The 14,927-nt window shown below is 52.2% G+C and overlaps 5 protein-coding genes across 5 annotated transcripts; 2 read left to right on the forward strand and 3 right to left on the reverse strand.

Annotated features, from left to right (window-relative positions):
* The first annotated feature begins 160 nt into the window (after window positions 1-160).
* On the forward strand, window positions 161-1,447 carry BU24DRAFT_489890 (uncharacterized protein). The gene has a single exon (XM_033533668.1). The coding sequence runs from the start codon at window positions 206-208 to the stop codon at window positions 1,286-1,288; it is 1,083 nt and encodes a 360-aa protein (XP_033388389.1). The 5' UTR covers window positions 161-205; the 3' UTR covers window positions 1,289-1,447.
* Window positions 1,448-3,214: 1,767 nt separating this feature from the next.
* BU24DRAFT_132685 (uncharacterized protein) lies at window positions 3,215-4,652 on the reverse strand. Its single transcript, XM_033521034.1, has 2 exons — window positions 4,399-4,652; window positions 3,215-4,338 (listed from the first exon to the last, which is right to left on the reverse strand). Exons 1-2 carry the CDS (start codon window positions 4,472-4,474, stop codon window positions 3,344-3,346), a joined length of 1,071 nt encoding a protein of 356 aa, XP_033388390.1. The 5' UTR covers window positions 4,475-4,652; the 3' UTR covers window positions 3,215-3,343.
* A 2,021-nt stretch (window positions 4,653-6,673) lies between these two features.
* Window positions 6,674-9,883, reverse strand: BU24DRAFT_342215 (alpha/beta-hydrolase; the record flags this gene model as incomplete). Its single annotated transcript, XM_033523307.1, has 2 exons — window positions 6,674-8,865; window positions 8,926-9,883. 2 exons carry the CDS (start codon window positions 9,881-9,883, stop codon window positions 6,674-6,676), a joined length of 3,150 nt encoding a protein of 1,049 aa, XP_033388391.1.
* A 2,046-nt stretch (window positions 9,884-11,929) lies between these two features.
* BU24DRAFT_387284 (uncharacterized protein) lies at window positions 11,930-13,432 on the forward strand. The gene is made up of 2 exons (XM_033524962.1): window positions 11,930-12,556; window positions 12,620-13,432. The coding sequence occupies exons 1-2, from the start codon at window positions 12,050-12,052 to the stop codon at window positions 13,154-13,156; spliced, it is 1,044 nt and encodes a 347-aa protein (XP_033388392.1). The 5' UTR covers window positions 11,930-12,049; the 3' UTR covers window positions 13,157-13,432.
* Window positions 13,433-13,956: 524 nt separating this feature from the next.
* On the reverse strand, window positions 13,957-14,810 carry BU24DRAFT_459669 (60S ribosomal protein L6-B; the record flags this gene model as incomplete). The annotated part of the gene is made up of 3 exons (XM_033531745.1): window positions 13,957-14,109; window positions 14,171-14,506; window positions 14,694-14,810. The coding sequence occupies 3 exons, from the start codon at window positions 14,808-14,810 to the stop codon at window positions 13,957-13,959; spliced, it is 606 nt and encodes a 201-aa protein (XP_033388393.1).
* Window positions 14,811-14,927: the final 117 nt, after the last annotated feature.

A 14,927-nucleotide genomic window follows, 5' to 3' on the forward strand; every position in this document is an offset into this window, starting at 1 on the left:
TGAACTCGTCAGTGGAGCATTGTTCAAGACTTGTGAAGTATTCATATTCAGTAATGCTAGATCGTTGCAGCCTAGCCACCACAGTGAATGAACAATGACGTGGATTTACATTGTCGTTGTTCACAACATGATTAACGAGATAGCTAACGACATAGTCAAGCACTCATTGCAGTGTACATTGCTATACCATATCCTTCCACTACTCATGTACATATATAGTCCATCAACATCATCAGGATCGCGACCAGGACAGTCCACAATAATACTCCATCAACTTCGACTTCAACCAACCAACTCCACTCATCAATTCAATCAACCACCCAACCGTCTCCACAACTCAAACACCCTTTCAAAATCACATTCTAAAATCCAAAATCCAACAGCAACCATGTGCCATATCCTTCAACAGACCTACAGGTGCGGACACACCGCCCAGATCTGCATCACACCCTGCACAGATGCTCTCTCCAAATCAACCGTCCCCTCTTCACCAACAACCCCGAAAGCCCCATCCCCATCCGTCCAGTCTTTCCCCTTCATCCCCTCCACCCCAACACGCCCTGCCTCCCCAACAACCACCCAAATCGAGGAACTCGCGTCCTACAGCGCCCACCTCGCCCGCCGCGCCGCCTACGTCGCCATGCGAGACATCCGCAACGGGCCCGGCGCTGCACCCACCCCATCCTCCCGTCACTCCGACCTCCGCCAACTCCCAATGTACGACCCGAACGTCACCTACTGCGACTTCGAACCGCAACTCACAACCTCCAGCACCACGCCCTCCCCCCACAAATGCCGCCGCTGCTTCTCCCCGACCTCCTACCCCTCCAAGTCACCCCCCTACCCCCTGAACGTAATTCACGCCGACATCACCTCCACCGCCGCCGAAGAGCGCGCCGAAGCCTCCCGCGCCGCCGCCGAAGCCCTCTGGGGATGCCTCCGCTCCCCGTACGACCCCGAGGAGGAGGGCTGGGACCTCTCGCAGCACCCCCCGTCCTCACGGTACTCCTACCCCGTCGACAATTTCAAGCAAGTCTCACGCCAAATGCAAGACGACGACGAGAAGGAGGAGGAGGAGCAGGACTGGTACTACGACGGCGTACTGGCGTGCGACGGGCGGTATTATTTCAAAGACGACGAGACGGAGCGGACGTTCTTTTACGACGGGGAGGGGGAGAGGGTTTGGAGGGAGTTTCCGGGGGTAAAGACGTACGAGGCGGTTAAGGAGGATGAGGCGGAGGAGAGGAGGGCGTGGGAGGCGTGGGTTAATGCTGATGAGGAGTGGTAGGCGTAGGTTGGAGGCGTTGGTGTGTGAGAAGCGTTTGTAGACTGGCTGGTCTGGATGGATGTGTAGAGACTGGGATTTTAAATCGTATGTAAAATTGTATATATGGGTCGTTTTGAGAAAGGAGGTTGTTGGGTTGGGAAATATGATACGGTGTCTGTATGACACAGTGAGATGTGATGAATGTCTGTGAGACTAGCTTCTGTTTGCTATCTATCCTTCCCTCTGGAAGATTCTCCGACCTACTTTGAGTCTGGGCATGGTCAGGATCATCGTTGAACGCAGGGCCTTGAGGATCAAACGTATCGGCCCATGACCCCCAGATTGAAGCAAAATTGTCTGATTGACATGGAGATTTACTGGCCGGAGGCAGCAAGATCGGACCATGAGCAATCTCTTCTCGGGCGTTTGATAGTTCCTGATACGACATACGATATGATGTGGTATCAGGATTTCCACAAAGATCAGATGAACCGGCTGTAGAAGATCGTTTCTTCTTCCGGTTCTTGCCCCGACGGGAACGTCTAGACGTGGTATAATGTATATAAGTAGTACGATTCGTATACCGGGAGGAACCCGCACGCATGCATGTTGGCCTTCCATTGCCTTCTTTTCCAGTATATGTAGTGTAGACTGGGATCATGGACCGTTTGAGAGAAGGCTGCGGGGATGGGAATGATGACATGGTGAATGTCTGTGTGACTAGTTTCGATGGATGTCGTGAGCATGGAGCTATAAAGCCTTTTTGAAGATTTTCCTTGATATATTGCTTCAGGATATCCAATTGTTCAACTGACATTTGATACAATGGTGAGGTTTTAAGTGGATTATCAGCAATCAGCTTTATCTTGTGGTCAATCCCTGGTAGCCTCACTGGCCGGACGGAGGCGGTAGTATGGGACTGGTCGCGATCTCTCCTTGGTCGTTGGAGAGTTCCTGATACGACATGCGGTATGATGTATATACGTAGTACGATTTGTGTACCGGGTGGTCAGCATGTTGGCCTTCCATTGCCTTCCTTTCCAGTACAGGAGGTCGCCAACGAACGATCTTGTCCTTGATCTCCGCCACGAGGTCATCGAATGCTTTCAGTTCTTTTATATCTCATGGACCGTTTCCTTTAAGGTCTTAGGCGGGCAGACCATCGAGTGTATCGGACGTTTCACGATCATTCTGACGACTGGCTGTGCTAGTTCCGATTCTTGTTGCGATCCTTGCCCTGACGGGAAGGTCTAGAACCATTGGAAGAACGAGCATTGGTATATAATGTCTCTTTGAGGCCTGGAGAGCAGTCTTCCAGTTTCAAAGAGAAAATGCGCCGGGCGGAGTTGCCTTTGCCTCGCGGCTGCCGAGGTGGGTCATAGTGCGTGAGGCTATGGATCCGGACGTTGGTGCTTTGCTTTGGGTTATGGCTGCCTTGGCTGCAATATGGCATGGTGGTCGTATTGTCCAGTATAAGTCGCAACATTGCCGCGTCTGCCTTCAGTGGACCGATCCAGGTGGGCGGGCCATGTTGGCGGAGGTAGATGGTTGTATATAGATGGTAGTGGAGAATGGTTGTATGGAGATGGTAGTGGAGGAGATGAGGACGAGGAAACGAGATCCATGAGATAGGTATCTGGTCCGTGTAGTCAAGTGTATATAAAGAGAGTGTGGATTGAAGATGTTGTATATTGGTTGAGGTTGATTTTTAAGTATGTTCAGGGCGTGGTGGTGGTGTTTATATATACCCAAAGTATTCAACAAACCCCCCTGAGGTGACCAGTGTGTATGTGTGGAAAGGCTAGAAGTTTCGCTCATGATTCAGACCAAACAAAGAACGCCGTTGTTATGCAATGGTATCACAGATGTGTCTCATCATCATCCCCGCCAAAAAAAAAAAAAGAAAACAGAAAAGCAAAGGAGGGGGAAACATATGTTTCTCGCTCGTCGGCTCGCAGGAACAAAGAAGATGAAAGAAAAGTACCTTCATCATCATGGGAAAAGGTGAATGTCTCGCAGGTCGATTGTGTAGAAGCATGCACTCCACAATTATGCATGCAAGCAAGCAAGCAAGCATCAGACCCTCGCACCCGCACACACGCCACGCGGTGCCCCACAGCCAAAGTCCTCCGGCCTGAACTCTCTCAACTCCTCGCCCTCCGTCAATACGCTCGGCGGCCTGATAGCATCCTTCTGCTGAATCGCCGCGACCTTATTCAACTTGAGCCCCGTATAATTCTGCGGAAGATACCTCCCCGGATGCCAGACCGCGAAGACCACGAGAGTCAGGAAAATCGGAAACGCGTCGAAGACCCAGAAGCACCACTCGTGGGACTGGAGGTACTGGAGCCCGGAGCCTTTGTCGTGCGGGATCTCCATGGTGCGGTAGATGGCGCGCACGGCGATGAGGCCCGCGGCCACGTTGATCATCCATGAGAGACGCCGCCACATGCGCCAGTCGCCCAGGTCGTCGCAGCGCCACTGGCGGCTGATGAAGAAGTAGCGGACGGCGATGACGGCGAAGGACGCGAAGCACGACATTTGGAGGATGAGGCCGAGGACGAGGATGACCCGCCCGGATTGCGTGTTCGACTCTGCTTTCTCGATGTTTCGGTCGTGGGACGGGTCGCGGTCGTAGTGGCGGGATATTAGGCCTGCGCCTATGAGCTGGATGGCGAAGGAGACGAGGTCGAAGATTACGAAGGTGGGAGTTATCCAGCGGGGGAAGCACCAGAGGCGCTGGAAGGAGAGCGACTCGGTCGGGCATGAGAACCAGACAACGCGACTGAATGCGGTGTAGCAGGCGGCGGCGAGGAAGGACGGCGCGAGGAGGATGGTGACGAAGGCGATGAGGAAGGGGAGGTCGTTGTGCTCATCTGTCGCGGAGACGAGCCGCGAGATGAAGCCCATTGTTTCCATGAGCACGCCGATGACGGCTGCCCACCAGAACCATGATCGGTGTCGAATGTATTGGTAGAGGATGTATGCGGAGAGGACGGGGAAGATGATGGCTCCGACAATGGCCAGGGGGATTGAGGGGTCGTAGATGTATGGGTTGAGGACGGCATGCGCTAAGATAGCTGTTAGTCGGAATGTCCAGTAACCGTCATCACGATTCGTTTCGCACTCACCAAAATGTCCCCCATTTCTCCTCTCTATCTGCGCATACTGTAAACTCGAGCTTGCCAAGCTCGGTGGTGGTGGCATGATGGGCAACTGGTCAACAGATTATATATCGAACTGTCGCAACTGCGCCCGCCGTAACGTTGTTCGCTGCACTGTCATAACACGCTACGTCCCATGGGCAAAGCCAACTTTGGTGAACGGCACATCGATTGACAGATAGAAAATCACGACACAGAGAGCAATGACATCGAGAATCAACAGACATGGGCAGAAGGCGGAGCGGGAGGTGTTTTACTTGTACCTCGCAAGGACCCAAGAGAGGACAAGAGCTTGCCAAGCGGCGGAGGCTTGTATACCTAAGTCTCACGACGACGGGTGCATGCCTTCAATCTTTTCGCGCGCACGGCCAGCGGAAGTCTGGCAATAGTCCAGCAGTTCCTAGTTACAGTTAATAGGTAGTTGATGTAATTGTACAGTAGAGGACTGGGATATGTCCTCTGGAAGATTGGTCGTGCTGCATCGGGGAATTGTTATTTCTATCGTTGAGCCAGGTTCACGAAGCAGTACGTAATTAATATGGCAGCGGGTGATGGGCTCAATACAGACAAGACGACGACGACAGGAGACTCGCGAGTCTGCGGGATTTGGAGCAGCATGTGTGAGGCGGAAATCACGTGTAGGTTTGGAATATCTTGGGAAAGCCTTGGACGCCACGACAGTGAATGAGTGGGCGAGAGTGTGATTTGTTGATGTCGGAGGAGGAGAGTGATGGGAGTCGTCTTTGTGGGCCTTGGGCGGACGCGGACAAGCATTGGCATCGGTGTTAGGATGACTGGACTGGCTGACCTGGATCCTGTAAAATGGTTCCTTTTGGCCTCTGCTTGTGGCTTTGATGGTCATCGGCGCTTCGCCATGAGTGTTGGTCCCGGGCCGGGTGGCCTTGGTATTCTCCTTCTCCTCTCTTTCATCTGAATCTCATGCCAACAGCATACGCCAATATCGAAGCAGTGAATAGATATCCTTTGTGCAAGGCCCGTGACGTACACTCGTGGCAAGGCTATCCCATTCTCCTCTTCTAAATCAACATCCACGAGCATGTTTCACGATAGAGGGTACCAGGTACCTAATCAAGAGCATGTCGCAAATGTGGACATTCTGAAATGCCATGCCGGCACAGAATTGCCGCCTGAGATGATGACGTGCAGAGACGAATGGAGGGATTTATCTGGGCGGGCAGGCAGACGTGCACATGTGAGAATCCGTATGGGGTTGTTATTTTGTTCCCAGTAAATAATGGAAATATGATGTGAGAATAATATTGATCAAGGCAAAGAAGGTTTATTTATCTTTAAAGGCTGAATATGATGAGGTTTTAGACTCGAGAATTGGGTATTATTAGTTCGTTGGACGGAAGGAGAAGGAGATCGGCATCGCTTTTTCCGGGGGTGGAGCAGCTTCAAGTCATTCCATTGTGCGCTGACTAAGGCGACTGCCCTCCCTCAATACAAATCACTTTCCAGTCACAACTCTGTATATCACTTCTTCACATCACTGTATGAACGAGAGCATCTTGCACAGTAGACTGAAATCCCATCATCATGAATTAACATCCTCTATACACACACAAAAGTCCAGCATTTGCCCTTTCACCCCATACGTGTTCTAAATTCGCGCATGAATATCAACGTCGACAGATCGAACATCCTACAGTCCTTGCTACAATCCTTAAACGCCCGAGCAGTGCTGTATGCGGCATTACAACTACCACCACCACTACTACTTTAATACGGGACAAACAGGCAACTCAACGTTTCCCGCCAATCTTTCGAGGGTATATCCGCTTAGCAAAAAGGAATCAGGAAGTGAAAATGAAGAAGAGAGAATAGAATGGAAGAGAAGAGAAGAACGAAAAGAAGATGTAGCACACGGGAGGGGTGAAGTGGATTTAGTAGACTTTTTGCAATGGTAATTACAAGGTAAAAAGGTATACGGGAAAACGTGTCCAACAAAACTATGACGCTCATTCGGGTATTTAAATCCTCTGGAAGAGTGGGAAAAAAGGGTAGGGGAAGAAAGAAAGGATAATGTGCAAAGCATGGAAGGGCGACCGTTGCTGTTGTCGTATATGTGCGTCGCTTGGTATGTGGTGTTTCGTCAACGGGTTCGTCTCGGGATGATGCTGAAAAGGTAGTAAAGAGTAATTCAAAGTGGTCCATCGCTCAGGCCCATCGGTCTTGATTGTTCCTGTGCTGCTCGGGTCGTAAACGTTCCATCGAGATCTCAGGCAACGCCCATGCGAAGGCGTTCCAGGGTGCGTTTCCGCGAAACACTTCGCTCGCCGCCGTTCGCTTTCCCTTCGACAATCGCCGTCCAGTCCTCCCAGTCGCTGGCCATCTCGGTGAGCACGTTGCCCATGACCTGTGCGCTGGCCATCAGACCGTGCTGCTCGCCTTCCAGGATCCTGACCTCGCACCGGCGCATCAGCTTTCCGAGCCATCTCACATTCTCCACGGGGACACGGGAGTCTTTGCTGCCATGATGAATAACAACAGGCCTGTTGATATCCTCGTAACGGAATCCGATCGGTTGCTTCGTTTCCAGACAGACCATGAGATCTGTGGCTGGATTGGCCTTGGCTGTCGCGCGGTCCCAAATGGTGAAGGTCAATCGCTCATCGAATTCGTTCTGTCGCTGTCGCTCGGCGGCTGTCAATGCTTCCTGCATCTGCTTCGCCTGTTCGTGGTTGGGGTCCCCTGGGTTCGATGCGGCAACGGTGAGCGAGCTAGTATTTGGCAAAACCTGGTCCATGAGCATAATCGATTCTCGTCGGGTATCCTTGATCGGTGGTCTCTGAAGTTGCTGTGGCGATACTTGAGGATTCATACTCTTTCGTTTCGTCTTCGGTGAATTCTTAGGCCCCGTTCGCTGCAAGCTCGCGCTAGTCGAGCTGAGGAATGTTGAGTTGGCTACCTTGAGGAGTGAAGGAGGCAGTGCGCGGAGGAAACGCTGAGATCTCGGAAGTTGTTGAGTCGGTGGCTGGTCCTGACTGACTCCAATGGGAGCCATTTGAGACGGAGGAATCCAGGGTGCTAGAAGGTGTACTCTTCCGCGTATGTGCTGCGGCATACGCAGGGATGTTGCAAGCGCATATACCGCGCCTGCTGAATGTGCGAGGAGGGAGAATTTGGTGATTCGCAAGTGTTGGCAAATAACGAGGACATCATCTGGCCAGCTCAACGGTGTGCCGTTGGGATCCACCTGGCTTCCTCCAATACCTGGACGATCCGGTGTAATCAACCTCAGCTTCAATGTCAAAGCCAGTTGGTCATAGAACGCCATCACATATCTTGTCAACCCCATTCCCACGCAGACGAAAACAGCGAAACCCTGGGGATCACCAACTTCCGAGAAAGAGATGACGCGCCCATTCTGAGGATGCCGAATCTTCTGCGAGAGGCGCGGAGAGTCGAGATATGCCTGGACATCGTCCGCGATCGAATCTACGCTAGCCGGTCGTTCTTCAATGACAGGGTGGGGAGGCGATTGCACGGCCATTGTCTTCCTCGCCTCTACTCGGTCATTGTGTGCCTTCTCTGCTTTGGCTGGTAGATCAGGATGAGACCAACGCTTCTTCTTGAGTCCTGGTCGATTCGAAAGGGATGCTGGAGGTGGAGGAGGAGAAGACATCTGGAGAGAGCGGTGTCGCGGGGTTATTTCTTCGCTCGCTGCGCGAAGCGACCTCTCACTTGCGCCGCCACTCGTGATACTTGCGGAATGTTTGTGCGAATGCTTGTGTATCGTGGGCGCACCCATGATCATCGATTGGGTGGACTTCCGGCTCACGGCGGATCTTCCACCTACTACGAGAGACTTTGAACGAGAGGGCGGCGAGCTGGTGGAGGCTGTACCTCGACTCGAAGCTGAGCTGCTCAACGGTGGGGATGGTGGCCTGTCCAAGGTCTGCAGCGCGAGCTTGTAGTTGATCGGGAGAGGGGTAATATCGTCACCGTCATTAACGGTCAAGCTCCTTATTCGGTTGTGTCCTTTATTATGCGTTTCGCGACTTTCACGCGACACCTGCGACTGAGATGCCCTCCTCTCCAGTGGAGGGGGCGCCGCAGCAATCCCCAGGACTTTGTGTGCCTTCGCAGGGTCTTGCACTCGCTTTTCCGACATGGTTGACACAGTTGAGGTTGGGGAAGGTTCAGCAGTTGGGAGAGGTGAAACATGCAAGTCGCCTGCAGATGCCCCTGCATCAACCCCAACAGGTAACTTGCCGGCTATTCTGTCCCTCAGCTGCTTCTGCTTCTTCAATTCGCGAATCCGATGTGCGACCTCGCTCTCTTCCTCTTCCAACTCTTTTAAGATTTTTTCCTTTATCGACACTTCCGCTGTCGCCTCAGCATTCACCTCAGCTTTCACCTCAGCTTTCACCTCTTTGGCCTTCTCCTGTTGGACGCTCTCGTCCTCTTCTGGCACTGTATTCGTTTTATACGAGTCATGGCGACTACTCTTATGTCCGTGGCCACTACTCTTCTTAGATTTACGCGACGGGCTGCCCGAATGCCTGAGGGATGATCCCCGCAAGGGAATGAATCCCTTTTCCACAGATTTTTCGCCATCAGCTGCATTGAAGCCGTTGCGCAGCGGACTCTCATTTCTTTTCGGAGGGTGTTGCGCAGCCTTTGAGGACTCTGCAATGGTAGGCTCCTCTTTAATTATGTCCTCAGAAACGAAGAGTTGAGGGGTGGGTTTTCGGCCATGCTCTGACGATAATTCGGGACCCTGGATGGTCGCGCGTTTGCGCTCTGCATCTTTGGACCGCAAACGCTCTCTAGAGCTCATATACATCAAACTCCTGTGGCCCCGTGCGCTTCTCTTGCTCTCGCTCGATGTGCGCTCACTACCCTCGGACACTTTCCTTGCTGGGGGCAAACCAGCTTCGATACTGATGTTGCCGAAGCTGCTCACCGAGCGTGTAGAGTGACATGAGTGTATTGAAGCAGAACTACCCCCACCTCTGCTCATGTAACTCTTCAGCGAATGCTCCTTGTCCTTCTTCTTGGGTGCAGTTATGGGAGATAAGCCGGACGGCGGTTTTGAGGTTCGGATGACCGGGGGCTCGCAGGCATCGTCGGGATATTCGAATGTTTCGCTCTTGATGGAATTGTGGTAGGATGAAGAATCGAAGTCGTCGGCATCGGGCACGGTCAGCGTGTCGCGGGCAAAGTGTCCGTATAGAGGGCTATTAGGGGTGGACGCGCTTTGAGGAGGCAGTAGACTCTCGAAATGGTTATGGGTCGAGGAGGAGATGGCGGAGAGGGAATCGATCAGATTAGAGATTACTTCAGGCGATGCTGTCTGCGTTCGGATATAGTTGGGAGACCGTTTCTTAGGAGCATCGAACCCAATGGAGGGAAGCGAGCTGCGGCGTCGGGGACGGCCCTTGGAGGCGATTTCAGCTGGGATGCTCGGAATTGGAGGGTGCATAGTAGTTTGGGAGTCCATTTTGCCAGATTATCCAGCGCTGAGGCTCTTGATCTGTCGATTGTTTGTCTTATGGAGGTAATAATGCGGTGCTCAGCGGGAGCGACCGCGAGTGCTTGTACAGTGGACTCTGCAGGGTGGAGCGAAGATCAGTGCATGATCCTAATGCAAACCACTACAGTGAAGCTGCAGGGACGGCGCGGACAGCGTAGGAGAAACAGAACAGAAGAGGCGGACTGGCGAAAGGAGTGTCGGTGATGATCTTGGAGAGGATGTTTTGGAGATGAGTGATGGAAGTGTTGTAGTAATCCCGAGTCGTAAACGTAAACGAGAGAGCGCGTGCGAGCCAAAAGCGATCACACGGGGGTGGGAGGGGAGGGAAATGATGAATAGAGGAAATTCGTACTTGGGGCAAGGGATGGAATGATAGAGAGAGAGAGGGATGGGGGTTGGGGGCCTGTGATTGGTCGGTCGATTGGTTGCCAGGTGCTCGCGTTTCCCTTTACGGTGTAGCGTGTGAAAGAGCTTCGAATACCCTGAAGGACAAACCCTGAACCTGAAGTCGCTCACTCTCTTTTGCACTGTGGTGACAGTGCTAAGTCTCTTCACGGCCCACGGGACATGCACTTACGCCTGCGCCGTCGTGAGCTTCCCACGTTTCCCGCCGTGTTGCCCCTGGTACCCCCCATACCTGACTGGCTACTTCGACCTTCAAGCTGTGGACGTGGTAGGGATTCAGCCTGTCCCCTTCGGCAGGCCATGCTCATTGGGAACGATTTCAATATCTGATGCATTGCCCCACGACCTTGATGAATGCCGACTTTACTTTTTCGTCTTTGCTTTCTCTCTTGCTGTTCGTCCAGAATTGAAACCTAGACCTCTCGCCCCAGAAAGTGGCTGACTGCTTTCGTCCAACATTCTTCGTGAGCACTACGGCGTTGGGTCAGCACAGATACCTGTAGCCACGACCAATTTCCACAGAGCGTTATCTAGTTGCGAGTTAAAATCCACAGCTAGCTTTCGCCCTCTTCGAACCAAGACATAATCCCCTAAAGGTGATCAGCATAACCGAGCATGAACGCCAACCTTCGAGAAAGGCACGAAGTCGTCTCATAGCGTGTAAGCTAGCCTGGAAAAGTCATCGGGGATTTCTCCATCACCCTTTTCAACTAATCCGAGGAGACAACAATCCTGAAATAGCTTTGACGAAGCAAGCCTCCTTTCCTTTTATGAAATCATGCGGGATGGAAAGTGGGTTCCTCTTGAATCTTTTTTCTTCAGCCTTGGACAGGAAAGGGAACGAGAACAATGCTGCACCGTCGTGCCCCTGAATATCAGGGCCAATGTCGGCCAAACCCACGCATTCTAACAGCAGGTAGAACAACGGTTTGCAGAAGCCTCGGGCATTTCCTCGTGTGCTATTGGTACGTCGAGTGGGACTCGAATTCCCAAAGACAGCCTTGGGTCGTAGTCTTGCGCCGCAGCAGTTAAGAACTTGAGATATGCTGTTTGCCTTCTCATGAAGATCATAGGTATATGGGTCATAATGGCCGCACACTCAAAATGAGCAAATCAGGTCGCTGGATGGAATGCTTGATTCTGTCTGGCGTACTGCGACGATGCGAGGAAGCAGTAAAGTTCCTGACGCATCCCTTTCTCAAAGGAAAAAGCAACAAGCTTATGAAGAACAATGCGCTGTGGCCGTTATGTTCGCGCGCCGGTCTGGTATTCAAAGCCTTTCCGACTCCCGCAAACGTCCTTCCCATCCGCGCGATCCATCCCAATAGTGTGGTCAATATGCTCGTGCGTCTCGGTACCTCAGAAATGTCACGCTGCCCGTTTCAACACACATGCAAATATGTACCAGTGGCCTGTAGCATGTAGGTAACTTCGAATCCCTGCTGCTCGGAGCTCTGCCGATGATACGGAGACGGCCCGTGGGTTGATGAATGCGGAGGCCTGTTGGTGGCACAGAAATTATTATTCTTACAGGGCTGGCACCTCGCGGACCTGACGTCACTGTCACGAGCAGGTTCAACACAACCACCACCATAATCATATCGCGTCCATGTCGCATTGTACTCGTAAATTGTACGCAGACATAATCATACATCTGCTGCAATTGAAAATTTACATGCAAGCAGATCTTGAACTCTACGATCAACCAAAATGTCACTTTCCGCTCTGATAGCGCCTTTCACACTTCCACTCGCATCTTTCTTCGCCATACCGATGCTGTCCTCATGGACCACATCTTTTAATCTCCTCTTCTTCGCCTTTACATATACAACCCTTACTAGCACGCTTTCGCCTCTACAGATCGAGCTATATACACCGTTGATAATAAGAACCATATTCTACATCTTACCATCACTCATATTCCTTATATTCGACCTTGGACTCCCATCTCTCGCAGTCCAATTGAAGTCAGAAGGAGAGTATGCGCTCCCGGGCAATCAAAGAGGAGGAAAGGCAAAGGTTCGAAAAGTGGTACTATGGAGCCTCGTCAACATCCTCCTCGGCGTAGGACTCCAAGCCGGCATCGAATTCCTCGTCACCGACGTCGCGCGAATGAAGAGCCTCCTCCTCATCAAAGGGAACTGGTGGAGCTTCAACCACCTACCACTCCCCTGGACGATGGCCAAACACGCCTTCATCGGTTTCATCTCCAGAAACGTAAGTGACCCAATTCCTCGCTACCATCCTATCACTCGCACAATACTCACACTTCCGTCCCAGCTCCTCCAATACTACATCCATCTCCACATCCTGCACTCCCCCACCGGCGGCAAGCTCGCCCACTGGCACCAAACCTGGCACCACAGCATCAGCGTGCCCTACGCCTTCGTCGCAAACTACGACCACCCGGCCTGCTACCTCCTGCACCGGTTCCTCCCCCTCTACCTCCCAGCCATCCTCTTCCGCTTCCACATCATGACCTACTGTCTCCTCCTAGCGCTCTTCTCGCTCCTCGATGCGTTCACGTATTCCGGGTACAACACGCTGCCGTCGACGATCATGCTGGCGGGCATGGCGCGTAGGACAGACGCCCACATGATGAGCAATGGGGATGGAAATTATGGACCGCTTGGGGTCATGGATTGGGTGCATGGGACGACGCTGGGCGGGGATGTTGTGGATGATTTAAGGGCCGAGATGGATAAACATGATGTTAAGGAGCGGACGGCGAATGCGATTGATGATGCGGGGGAGAAGGCGAGTGGGGTTGCTGGGAGGATTAGGGCGAGAGGGAGGAAGGGGAAGGGGAGGAAGTAGGAGAGGGAATGGGAGGTTGTGTGGGGAGGCGCGATGGGATGGAATTGGTGATGTTGGAGATTTGTGCGGGGGACATCGGGGTATGTGTGTGTGTGGTTCGGGCAATGGGAATTGGGGCCGGGTAAGTAATATGGATGGGAAATGGGAAATGGGAATGCGTAATGTGCTCATGTTCGGAATACCCTTACACTTACGATAATGTTTTGGATCTAAAACGGCGGTGTTCGATGGCGGTATTAGTTATTTAGCAACGAATGTCTTTACATATGTGTTTTGAACCTTGCGTATCTTCATTATATTTTGTTGAAAGTGTGCAAACTAAGATCGACGAGCAACAAGCTGCTACAGAGAGATGTACATACGTCCACGACACACGCAACGCAGATCTGCTTCACAGGAACATCAGTAATTACAGAAACGTGCTTTCATGAGGTCTATTTCGATGTGGGGATTTTTTCTTTTTCCTTTTCATAACGCGCGCCTGCTCTCCATGACATGACATCACAGCACACCCATTTCGCCAAAATCAATGATTTTTCACTTTCGGACGGTCTTTCTTTCTCGAATTCGTCTGTGCCTGCCTGGGGAATACAAGGGACAGCCTGTAGAATCATGCAGAAAAAAGGAACCAGACCCTTCCATGAAAAAAACAAAAAATATGAGGAAAATAAAATTGGCTTGCCGTTGCCGTTGCACGAAGGCTAGTGACATTGAAAACCTGCTATTACGGCTGCAGCGTGCCGAATTCGTCTTTCATCCCATGCACTTTGTAACGCCAATTGCCCGTCTATCTCAACCGCTTAGAAGACCATTGCGTGTGGCCTGTCAGACCTGCGGAGGCTGAAAGAAGAGGCGAGGTAGTCAACGAGGTGCGCCTCCTTCTTGATGGTAGCCAAAAGGGCCTTGTCGACGGACTTCTGGTCGGCGACACGGTCCTTGGAGGCCTCCTTCTTCTGTTGCGACTGTGAGTAATTTTGCTAATTTGAATTTCCTTGCACTCGGGGGTCAACCCACCTCAGGCTTCTCGCCCTGCTTGAAGAAAGCATCCTCGCCGGTCTTCTTGCTCTCCTTGTCCTTGGTGAAGTAGCCATCCTCGCTGGCCTTGTTCAGGACGGACTCTTCGATGCCGGAAACATCCACCTTCGTTGATGTGGCGATGACATATCGGGCGTTGACCCGTCGGAGGGGAACACCGTTGACTTTGAAGGGACCGGTAACGAGGAGAACACCCTGGGGGAGGTGCTTCAAGAGAACGACACGCTTGCCGCGGAAGCGACCAGCAAGGAGGATCACGACGGTACCAGGAGTGAGAGACTGTCGGGGCTTCGCTGGGCGGACAGACTTGCGCGCCTGTAGATTGTGCGTTAGCCAGCCAGTTCGATATTTCCCACATCGACGGGTTGTCGAGAATTACATGAGATCTCAGGACACCGTGCTGCCACATCTTTCTGCTCTACGCAGAAGGTCGGCCTCACCGCTGCCTGAGTATCTGCAATTCTCTCTTCCCATATCGTCGTCGTCGTCCATTTCAACATACCTTCTTGGGGACGGACTGGTCCTCAGCAGGGTAATATTTGCTGGCCTTCTGGCTGTGATGCGGTATCGACCGCTCACTCTTGCCAAACTTCTTCGATGCTGCCTTCTGGTCCGACATTTTCGAATTGTGGCTCCGGGGTCGTCGTCGTTCGAGGAGTTGATGTGTGCAATCCGCGAAGTCGTTTTGGAAAGTGCGATTCCAATAAGCGAGCCAAATGCACTAGACTACTTTAGT

This window comes from Aaosphaeria arxii, assembly GCF_010015735.1.
Source record: "Aaosphaeria arxii CBS 175.79 unplaced genomic scaffold BU24scaffold_2, whole genome shotgun sequence".
Taxonomy (NCBI): Eukaryota; Fungi; Ascomycota; class Dothideomycetes; order Pleosporales; genus Aaosphaeria; species Aaosphaeria arxii.

Coding starts and splice junctions, on each gene's coding strand:
- BU24DRAFT_489890 (XM_033533668.1), top strand. CDS start 206: ATGTACATATATAGTCCATCAACATCATCAGGATCGCGACCAGGACAG.
- BU24DRAFT_132685 (XM_033521034.1), bottom strand. CDS start 4,474: ATGCCACCACCACCGAGCTTGGCAAGCTCGAGTTTACAGTATGCGCAG. Junction 4,339..4,398: donor GAGAAATGGGGGACATTTTG/GTGAGTGCGAAA, acceptor CAGCTATCTTAG/CGCATGCCGTCCTCAACCCA.
- BU24DRAFT_387284 (XM_033524962.1), top strand. CDS start 12,050: ATGTCACTTTCCGCTCTGATAGCGCCTTTCACACTTCCACTCGCATCT. Junction 12,557..12,619: donor TCGGTTTCATCTCCAGAAAC/GTAAGTGACCCA, acceptor CTTCCGTCCCAG/CTCCTCCAATACTACATCCA.